This window comes from Elephantulus edwardii, unplaced genomic scaffold (genome assembly GCF_000299155.1).
Source record: "Elephantulus edwardii isolate Elephantulus edwardi_28Jun2011 unplaced genomic scaffold, EleEdw1.0 scaffold00002, whole genome shotgun sequence".
Lineage (NCBI taxonomy): Eukaryota > Metazoa > Chordata > Mammalia > Macroscelidea > Macroscelididae > Elephantulus > Elephantulus edwardii.
The window spans coordinates 47,366,977-47,378,460 of NW_006399752.1; the positions used below are offsets into that span (position 1 = coordinate 47,366,977).

An 11,484-nucleotide genomic window follows, 5' to 3' on the forward strand; every position below is an offset into this window, starting at 1 on the left:
TCTGTAAATGTTTATGAAAATTAATAAAATATAATTATAGAAAAAAAAAAGTAGAATTGAAGTCCCAGTATTTTAGTTAGTCCTGTTAGTTCAGTGCACTGCATGTCTTTGGAGAGCATGTTGTTAAGTACCATCACAAAGCTTATCCTCTAGCACGTTTTCAGAGGCAGTAATTTGCATGGAAGATTGCCCATCCTTCTCCTACAGTGCAGTTGGAGGATTTGAACTGCATGCCTTTAGGACTGCAGCACAGCTTATTAACACTACAGCAATTAGAAAATCATAGATTAACTTAGAACTTTGGTTATTGAAGGCCACGCATTACCTCCGAGAAACGTTGGGTTCCTTAGCACATGCCCCTCAACCTGGTGCTCTTGGTGTGACCTCTCATCGCAGAGGCTTGTGTGAACAGTTAAGCTCACTGCCCGAGAAGTGAACCAGACCAGTGAAAGGTCCAGTGAGGAGCACAAGGCTCTGAAAGAGGAAAGTGTCCTTGTGTGATTGAGAAGTTTAACTGTCGTGTTACATCAAATGCACTGGTTCCATTTGTTTCAGGGCAAGATATTGGTGGGGACAAGGAATGCAGAAATCATTGAAATTGGAGAGAAAAATGCAGCATGCAATATTCTAGTTAATAGTCATGTGGATGGACCGATCTGGGGCCTTGCAACACATCCCTCCAGGGACTTTTTCCTTTCTGCTGCAGAAGATGGGACAGTGAGACTCTGGGATATTGCTGATAAAGTAAGTTCAAATGGTTTCCATCCCCGAGAAGCATAGTGGAAGACTTATGTTGGCAGTTAAAGAACTTCAGAAGTAGGTCAGGAATTATGGGGGGAAATGTTTTCATTTTGAACACTGTACTTAATGTAGTTCTTTGACTCTTTTGGCTGTTATGCAGAAGATGTTAAACAAAGTGAACTTGGGACATGCTGCCCGTACTGTGTGTTACAGCCCTGAAGGGGAGATGGTGGCTATTGGAATGAAAAATGGAGAATTTATTATTTTACTGGTGAGCTCTCTAAAAATATGGGGAAAGAAAAGAGACAGACGATGTGCTATTCATGATATCAGGTTAGTAAGCAAATGGTGCAGTATTTCCATTATGTATGCAAATGAGCCTGCATGCATTTGAAACATGTTCTTTAGCTACTTCTTCAAATACATTTAAAAAAAAAAAGTAAGGTATATTATACTGTATGTGCTGTGTATGTACTGATTTCATTCTCCTTGCTAAATTCCAAGGTGGCTGGCACCAGGTCTGCTATCAGCAACTTGGGAAACGCAGCCTCTTTTTCATTGACCCTCCAATTGTTTCCAATTGTTAGTGGCTTTTAAAACTATTTTAAAATGAGAAAATTCTGGAAACATTTCAACTATCAAGTAAAATCTGAAGCTATTTTGTTTTGGTTAACAGAAGAATGTCATGTATCTAATGGATTCTATTGGACAATCTATGTACATTTGAGACCACATCACATGTAACATTCTCTAGCCCTAGAAAGGAAGTCAGTGGTCTTAAATATTTATACTCTAACGCTGACATGTTTTGTTACTCATCCAGGTTTAGTCCAGATTCCCGGTACTTGGCAGTGGGTTCTAGTGAGAACTCAGTGGATTTTTATGACCTAACACTGGGTCCTACCCTTAATAGAATCAGCTACTGTAAAGACATCCCAAGCTTTGTCATTCAGATGGACTTCTCTGCGGATAGCAGACATCTCCAGGTACAGTGCCTGGTTTACATCCTAGCTACGCGGGCAGCCCTTCCCATTCCCATCGGTGAACACACGTCAGGCTCCCCCAGAGTTCCTGAACACTAACATTTACTGACTGTTCTCTGTCCCAGTTCTCTACCAGCCCATCCCTCAGGCCTTTCCTCCCCTTTCCCTAACATCTTAGTCATGCTGTTTGTTTTAGAAAATGTAAAGGCCTTTTCGCTAGTGTACTATACAGCTCTTGTGGATTTTCTCTCATAATGGAATTCTTGTCCCTTCTGAACATGGTCAAAGGTCTCCACTGGTTGCTATAAGCGGCATGTCTATGAAGTGCCTTCAGGAAAACATCTTTTGGATCAGCCTGCCATTGACAGAATTACTTGGGCTACATGGACGAGGTAAACTCCTCTGCTGTTCAAAAAAAGAAAAACGGAGGGTAGTTTGGAAAATCCTATTCCTCAATAGTTAGACCATCCCAGTCGTTGTTGTTAGGTGCTGTCAAGTATGACTCACAGTGACTCTGTGAACAGAAGATCTGAGCCCTGTTCTGTCCTGCGTCCTCCTCACACTTTGACACACAAGAGCCCATTGCAGCAGTCACTGTGTCAGTCCACCTGGTTCAAGGTCTTTCTCTCCTTCACTGACCCTGCACCCTTTTGCCCACCTTCCACCCTTTCCAGTAGGGAATGGTAATGTTCAACTTTTTGTTACAGTATCTTGAATTTCTTCCAAGGAAGAAAATTCTCCTTGCTCATGCTAGGATCCTTTTTGAGTGACTATGTGATGACATTAAAGATTCCCTGGTATTGTCTTGACCTTAAGCTCAGCAGTGAGCTGTCTTGAAGCCGTTAGAAATCAAAGGCTGAAAATTTGCTCAGATTTGCTGACTGTACTACAGGGAACTATGACCATACACTTTTAATCAATGAAAATGAATTTTTTTAAATTAAAATTCTTAGTTTATCAGCTTCACTTTAAAATTTCAGTTCCACCTTACCCCATTTACAGCACAAGCTAAGAACCCCTGGATGTGTGTGGGGTGCTTTGCTCAGCCTCCTTTCTGTACAGTCAGTGTACTATCTGTGGTAATAAACAGCATGGGGCTCTACGCTTTCACAGCTGTACCAGATTTTGAAGTGTTTACTGAACTGTTAAAATGGGACTCGAGGCTTCCAAATTATTAACTTTGTAATTCCCACCTTAAATATGATCAGGTAGAGGTTAACTGCTAAGATGTGCCTTGGGTTAGCAGTGTAACTGTTTGCTGGCTCTCATTCTTTCCATTCCTCCAGTATTCTGGGAGATGAAGTTCTAGGAATCTGGTCTAGACACGCCGATAAAGCCGATGTCAACTGTGCCAGCGTTTCTCATTCAGGAATCAGCCTTGTGACCGGCGATGACTTTGGCATGGTTAAGTTATTTGACTTCCCATGCCCTGAGAAATTTGTAAGTCTGAATTTGGTTTAGTCCTTATTGTCATTTTATTACCAGCCGAGAGCACATGCATCACTTCCCCCTATGAACTGACAGCTAAAAAGTGTTTTACCCTTATCTGGATATGCATTTTTGTATTCTTCATTTTCCAAACTTTCTAAATCCGTGTTAGGTGCCATTGAGTCGCCTGCAACTCATAGTGACCTTATGTACATCAGCCCTAAACTCTGCTCTATCCCCAGTGACTGAGTCAGTCTACCTCATCAAGGGTCTTCCCCTCCTGCACTGTCCCTCCACACTCCCAAGCATGACATCCCTCTCCAAGGATTGGTCGGTCCCTCCTTGCAACATGTCCCAAGTATGTCAGACAAAGCTTCAGAATCCTTGACTCCAAGGAGCAGCCTGGCTTCACCCTCTCCAGGACGAACTAGTTTGTTCTCTTAGCAGTCCATGGTATATTCAACACTCTTCTCCAGCACCACAGCTCAAAGGTATCATTTCTTCTGTCATCCCTAGTCATTGTCCAGCTCTCTGATGCATGGCAAGTAACTGCGAAGACGATGGCCTAGATCAGGCACACCTTAAGTCTCCAGACTGACATCATTGCTCCTCAGTACTTGGGAGAGGTCTCTGAGAGCAGACTGTCCCAGTGCAGTTCATCTCTTGATTTCCTGGCTGTTGGTGCCAAGATTGTTGATTGTGCAGCCAAGCAAACTAAAGCTGTTAGCAATCTCAATCTCTTCACCATCTATAATGCTGCCAATCAGCCTAGTGGTGAAAATCTTTTGTTTTCTTGATGTCAAGCTTCAATCCATATTGAAGTCTGCAGTCCGTGACAAAGCAATTGCTTCAGATCGTTTCAGCAACAGAGTTGTGTCATCTGCATAAGGCAGATTGTTGATGACTCTTCCACTAATCCTGATGCCACACTTCTCCTCATAGAGCCCAACCTCTTGGATAATCTGTTCTGCATACAATTTGAAAAGATATGGAGATAGGACACATCCCTGGCATACACCCTTCCCAACTTTGAAATATGCTGTTTCCTTGCTCTGTTCCAAGTATAGGTTTTGCATAAGTACAATCAATGTCCTGAGATTCCCATTCTTCTCAGAGTCAGCCACAGTTTGTTATGATCTAGTCAAACTCCTTTGCATAGTCAATGAAACACAGATTGACATTCCTCTGGTACTCTCTGCTTTCAGCCAAGATCTGACATTAGCTATAATATTCCTAGTACCACGGCCTCTTCTAAACCCAACGTGCACTTAAACGCAGCTCTGTTGATGAGCTGTTTCATTTTTGGGTAATAATCTTCAGCAGAATCTTGCTTGCCATTTGATATTCATGATATTAATTTTTGCACTTTGTCGAGTCACCTTTCTTTGGAATGGAAGCAAATATAGATCTCTTCTAGTCAGATGGCCAAGGTGGTTGTCCTTCAGACTTCTTGTGCTTTATTTTTTCCCTCCAGTAGTTTATTTACAAAACTCAAATACAAATTCGAGCAAGTTCTTTCAATTTCCCTCATCCTCCAGACTTCTTGGCACAACTTGGTGAGCACATCCAGTGCTGCATCTGGGTCTACCCATTACCCTGAACTAAAAAAAGTTACTCAAAATCCTTCCTCCCCATCCCCTAGGAGTATTTATCCTTAGAAATCATCTTAACAAAACTATAATTAGCTTCTTGGCAAACCCTTAATCAATTAACCAAGTTCCATATTCCTCAGAGAAAAGTGTTTTCAAATACCTGGATACATCCGAGGGTCCAAATAACTGGGTTATGTGCAGAGCCATTATGGAAAAGGGATTTTAATCATTCGCTTCAGACCTAATTCCCTTCCCTCCTCTTTTCAGAGCCTCTGTGAGACTGTGGTTCATGTGTTGACCGTTCAGGGTTTCACCAGTGCAGTAGTATCCCATTCTTCTCAAGTCTTCACCTTCACCTGTTCTAACACCTGTTAGTGACCTCCAACACCAAAAAAATGGCCCCAGTGAAAATCATGCTGTACCACACTAGTGTGATGCAGGGGAGGGGGTCTAATCATGGGGTTGTACAATTTGAAGGGGGGGTGAGGATTTTAAGTATCTGCTCGCAGACATAATGTATTCAAATTTTGTAAATAAGCATGTTTTTTAAAAGTCAGCTTGGGGAGGGGAAAGGGAGGAAAAGGGGGTAAACAGTACAACAAGGAATGAAAATCTAACTTTTCTGTGAACTTTTGTTAAAATCACAATTAAATTTTATTTTTTTTAAAAAGAAACCTTTGGCATTAAAAGGAGTAAACAAAGGTATTAAATAATTTTTTAAAAAAAGGAAGCTTTGATCTTTTTGTGCATCACACTCTAGAGCCTTTTTTACACTTGGGTTTTTTTTTTTTGTTTCTTCAGGCAAAACACAAAAGGTTCTTCGGTCATTCACCTCACGTGACTAATATTCGTTTCACCAGTGGAGACCGACATGTCGTCAGCGCTGGAGGTGACGACTGCAGGTTGGTAATTTTCAGCCCAAAGAGCAGAGACATTCTGTGACTTCTCTCACAACTTCCGTTATAAACGCTGCTGTCAGCCCTGTCAAAGCAGCATAACTAGATAGTTAAGCCAAGTCCTTCTTCATCAAAGGCATTAGGAACTGTTTCACATAGGCTCTGAAAGCTCAGGTGAAGACAAGCACCGAGGTGTTCTGACAAAGCCGGGCATCGCCAATTCACTGGGGGTTTTTCTAATTGCAGTTTATTTGTCTGGAAATGCGTGCATGCGCCTCACTGAGTGAGCTGGATGCCAAGAAGATGCTGCTTCTAAACTAACAGCCTTGAGACCAAAATGGGAGGGGGAACAGACACCGTGCATGGTCTGTGGTGCTAACCCAGGACTGCTGTGGAGAAGAGGCACGGGACCACAGTGGAGACTGGCTGCTGAGTGCCAGCTAGGTGCCATTCCCACAGGATAGCTCTCCAGACAGCTCCCACTGGTGGAAGGAAGGACTGAGAGCACACGGGGTGGAAACAGCCAGCGCTGCTTTTCCGGCAACCGCAATGCTGGAAAGCAGAGCAGACGTAAAGGGCAGCACCTCCCAACCAACCAACCAACCAACCGCTTAACCGCTCAGCTCGGGTCATTTCTCATTTTTTTAAGAGCAAAATTGTGTTTATTTTACATTTGTATTTTATTTTCAATGTTCATTGTTTAATGAAATATTTTATCCTTGCATTTCCATAAGGAAAAGAAACACCACCACCCTAAAATATCGTTTTTTAAAGGCAATTATTTTCCCTAAGGAAATAGACATAAGCTTTAATAGAGAATACAATGCTTCATAAGCATTAATAAAGCCCTTTTTATAATAAAGACATTTTTCTACTGCAAGTTTTGAATTCAGGTAAAGATCTAAAGTTAGTTTAGGATTATTTTGTTTTCATTTTTGTGCTACCATCAATCTTTATTTTCAGAAGTCACCTGCATTAACTGAAAAATTGGAAACATGATAGTAGCATTCATTATTAATGGAAAAGGGGTATGATTAACAATCATTTCAAGTTTCAGGTAATAGCCTGTTTAACTGGAAAAGAATACCGAATATACTTACAGATGTAATCAAATATAAACATCTGCTTAACATGAAAAAATTAAGTTCACATTTATACAATTTAGTAAGTCTCAGAAGAAAATTTTTATAGGGTTTTGTTGGTTTTTTCCTTTCTACTGGAGAAATTTGTTTAGTTTACATGTGTTAGCTTCCCTTAGGAACCCATCCAAAATAGTAAGTATAGGTTCATTCATGAAAACTGGTCATTAAAATTTATTTTTTGGTATCCTAAGGCTGAATTCTTAAATTTTAACTCCTGTTCACCTTAAATGCTGCCAAAGATCAGTAATAACCAATCAGGAATTTGTGGTTAATCTATCTGTAGTTGCCTAGAGACTGGAAATGATGTAGACTGCTATTAAAAATATGTATTTTTTCTAAGTTTAAAGATGTTTAAGATCTCTTGATCTCATGTTAATTCTGCAATGTCATAGACCCCCTCCTTTTCTGGTTTCTGGAAATCCAAGTCTGGTTGGCAGGACACACAGACAGATTCTACACAGCTGATGTCTACATCCACCAATTACAAATATTAAACACGAACATCACAGAAAGCATGACTCTCATCTGCTGAGAGCTGTGAACAGCTCTGTCTGAAGTATTAAGGAAGCTTGAAACATTAGATTGTAATCTATCATTATTCCCATAAGTAAAGTGCATTGATATTCAATTTCCATAAAGTCAGTAAATGGAGGAAACTACCTAAATCACATATTCCCATAAAAAGAAAAACATTCCATTTTCTGAGGTTAATTTCCTTTTGGGTCACGTCTGCCCATTTTTGGCTAAAGAGCAATTCTGCTACTGTGTAGGAAGAAATATTTTTTTTCTTCATAAAAATATATTTTTGTTCTTCAGAGTAGTAAGCTGACATTACACACTGTTGTGGTCAGGTTCACGGCTAACGGTGCCCCGTGATCACCACACTTACAGCAGTCATCCACGAAGGAAAAGCTAAGAAATGTGTCCGACCATTTCTAGGCTTTGCCCTGTATTTTTTAACCGAGATTTTTGTGCCACCCCTGGTGCCAGACTCCCCAGGTGTCACCAGTACATCCGTGCATGTCACTATGCTAGCTCCAAGCGCTCACTGTGGACAGCCGTCACCACAGCCCCGTCCCTCCTGGTGGCCCATCTACAATCACCCAAGTCTGAGGGTCAAGCTCAGCTTGTCCAGACCATAAACCACAGCAACTGAATAGTGTGTTTTCTGGTAGCCTCCTTTAAAAAACAAAACACATCAGATTTTAGCATGTTCCTACCATGATATAAAAGGACTCAGCCACCTAACCCCTGGGTTCCCATTTATGTTCTTTATAATAGAACTCTAAGATGTGGCTATATACCATATAAAAAGAATTAGAGTCAAAAGTCTCTATTTTCAAAAACTTAAGAGATTACTTCTGCAGAAACTAAAGTGTGTCAGTGTAGGCACTCTGGAATGAACAATGCCTTAAGTTCAATGGCGTAAACTCTGAATGAAGCAGGGCAGGCCACAACAGCTTTATGCTGTACACTCTCTCTTCCCTAATGTTTAGTGAGAACACAGCGAAGTGCAACTTACCAAACGGTTACTGACTGCTGTAGTCTGTTTTCTCCCACTGGGAAAGCCACGGCCCACAACCTCTGACTTTTAGTTTCACACTCCGAACAGGGGACTCCCTTCACCTATGGCTTATTAACCCTCGGCTACCTGACAAACAAGTCAGTGAACTGTTCTCATTTAATTTGGTCCTGGGAATGCTTCAGTGTGTTATCCCTTTTGTATTAATTCTTTTCTAACCACATTGTAGCTTTAATTTATTTTAAAAGTATATAATCACATCTTGTAAAATCAGTAAGAAGTTTGTTAACTCATTTTAAAGCATCTGACACTCTTTGCCTTAACAATTTTAAAAACCATACACACAAACTCTGTATATAATTAATACTCCAAAAGTTAGTTCTATTTTGAGATTTACTCATCTCTATAATTATATAGTTCTGTCATTTAAAATATACTATTTAAATCTAATTTTTACATTTCAATATTATCTTTAGTAGTAACTAAGTATATTTTCTGTCACATTATTTCTAAGAATGCTATTTTTCAGAATGTGAGAATATATATGTATGGCTGTATCTTGTGAATTTAAAGTCTGTTTTCTGATATTTTGTGTATATACTTGTAAAAAATTTTGTATAATTTTATGATAATGTAGTTCCCCAAAATATTTATTTAAAGAGCATATGTTAATAGTAAATTATATCATTTGAAAGAACTGTTCACATTTTTTGCACTTGGCATTCTAACTGTTCACACATCTACCTCTCTAGTCCTTTCCCAGGAGGCAAGGAACCTTTTTATGAAAGTGGCATCAACCCAAGAGGCCTGTATTCATTTAAAAATAAATTCACTTAAAAACAAAACATCATCATCGTAATAATTACATGAAACAGAAGTACAAACAGAACTGGGTGACTAATTTAAGCCACTTCAACATTTTGGCCACTGTTTGTTTTCACAATGGATTCAGAAAAATATTAAAAATGTTGACAATTAAAGCAGCAGTGGACAAATGTGCCTCAAACGACTAGCTTTTTCCTAAACTGTCTTTTCATAATAAAAACAAAATGAACAAAAACACCCAATGTTAAAGCCACTAAACAACTTACAAACTTGAAAAATTAAGACACTTCAGATAGGCAACAGACTCATATTATGAAAGCAATATATTCCAAATTTCAAAAATTTGACAGGTTCTGTAGAATGTCTTTTCATCAGTAGATGGCAACTTTCAAAATTCATAATCTTCTCCCGGGTAGTACTGGGTGTCATTCACTGAATAAAAAGAACCAAAAATAGTAACTGTTTTGTACCCATACATACCATATCTCTCAGCTAAGAAATTGGACATTTCCCTAGAAAATGAGTATCTGATCTACTAATTGTAATGCAATATAAAGCCTATTTTAAAGAAGATAATTCAACTATATAAGGTACATATTTGGAAGGAGTGGCATCCACTTCCTAAACAACATGCCTCTGGAAACTATGAACTTTGATAAATGTCGATAGAGGGGCTTCAGACCTTTTGTTCATAGAGTTGCTATGTGTTGTACTCAATTCAACGATTATCAACAACAACAAGGTACACATATATAATCAAACTTATACCACTTGATAAATTTCTGAAATACTTTATATTATAACTGCTAATAAAGACACTCAACTACATGGATTGACACAGTGACTCCTGCAATGGGCTCTTGTGTGTCAGGAAGTAAGCCTGGCACAGGATAGAACAGAGTTCGGATCTTTTGTTCATAGGTCACTATGACTGTATTCAACTCGACAGCACCTAACAACAACAACAAAGTCTAAGTTGTCAACAATTGCATTTTACTTGAATCCAGAACCAACACTCATAGTAACCACAGTCAAGAAAACAAGATGTTGCACTGGGAAAATCTGCTGTCATGGATCCCTTCAAAGTCCTACAGAGCAATGATTTCAGTTTAAAGACTAAGGTGCACCTGATCTAAGCCATAATATTTCCATTATTTTCTATACATATGAAAAAGTTGGACAGTGAATAAGGATGAATCAATGCCTTTGAATTGTGTTTCCAGAGCACTGCATATCCCATGGAGTGCCAAAAGAACAAACAAGGAAGTCTAGAAGGAAATGCAACAACCTTAGAGGCAAGTGCCACTTTATCTCACATACTTTTTGGGTATATTATCAGAGGGGACAGTGGAGGATCAGGGAGCGGCAGCCCCCCCCCCAAGTGAGATGGACTGACAGAGTGACTTTAACAGTGGGCCTGAGCACAGCAGACAGTGTGAGGGCAGCACAGGATTGGACAGGATTTGTTCACAGGATCATTAAAAGTTAAAGCTGACTCTAGGATACCAGTAACAACATATAAGAAAACTGATGCTAGTCATATAGTTGGTAGGGAGTGGCACTGCTAACCGTGGTGGTTCTAGTCCAACAGGAGCTCCATGGGAGAAAGAAGCGTAATCTCCTGCAGTGTGATTTAGAGCCTCTTAAAAACCACAGACGAAAGGTCACCTATGAGTTGGTTCTGACTTGGTGGCAAAGAGATACGGAGTGTGTGTGTGTGTGTGTGTGTGTGTGTGTGTGTGTGTGTGCAATTACACACACACACACAGAGGAGCTCTAGTGTTAAGAATTTATGCCAATATAACATGTAATTTGATTTCTTGACTAATGTTAGGAAGGATGTTGATTGTGGATCCAAGTAAAATAAAGTCGTTGATAATTTAAAAAAACCTTTATGACAACAACCAAAAGGCCTGAAGTTCAAATTCACCAGCTGCTCTGCAGGAGAAAGATGGCAGCCTCTTCTTGCAAGATTTAAAGCCTCTAAAAACCCCCTGGAGGTTCAGCTGAGTGATTTCCAACTCAATAGTATACAACAGCCATGTATACAGACATAAGTGTGTGTATGTCAAAGCCTTTTGTATGTGCTGGCGTAGTGGATAATCATGAGATGATGTGAGGACATTCATGAGTCACTAAGTAAAACAATATTTAACAGGAGAGAAAAATCTAATTCCAAGTACACTGTTTTCCCCACAACAGAGAAACTATCCACTTGGTAGGAAAGTGCTGAAAACGACACTGGAATTTCAATCTTTACCTGGTTTGAGGTCGAATCCATTTCAAGGCATGTCGTGGTGGGACAGTAATGGTGGGATGGTAAAATGCACAGTCAGGTCTTGTACACTGAGTATT

At 39.7% G+C, this 11,484-nt stretch overlaps 1 protein-coding gene across 1 annotated transcript in view; it reads left to right on the forward strand.

Moving 5' to 3' along the window:
* Window positions 1–5,923, forward strand: part of EML5 (echinoderm microtubule associated protein like 5) — a 197,726-nt gene extending 191,803 nt beyond the window's left edge. The window contains exons 36-42 of the mRNA XM_006879132.1: window positions 556–744; window positions 902–1,074; window positions 1,565–1,727; window positions 2,013–2,116; window positions 3,011–3,164; window positions 5,546–5,646; window positions 5,887–5,923. Of these exons, the coding sequence (XP_006879194.1) occupies window positions 556–744; window positions 902–1,074; window positions 1,565–1,727; window positions 2,013–2,116; window positions 3,011–3,164; window positions 5,546–5,646; window positions 5,887–5,923 (921 nt within the window). The remainder of the gene's footprint in view (window positions 1–555; window positions 745–901; window positions 1,075–1,564; window positions 1,728–2,012; window positions 2,117–3,010; window positions 3,165–5,545; window positions 5,647–5,886) is intronic.
* Window positions 5,924–11,484: the final 5,561 nt, after the last annotated feature.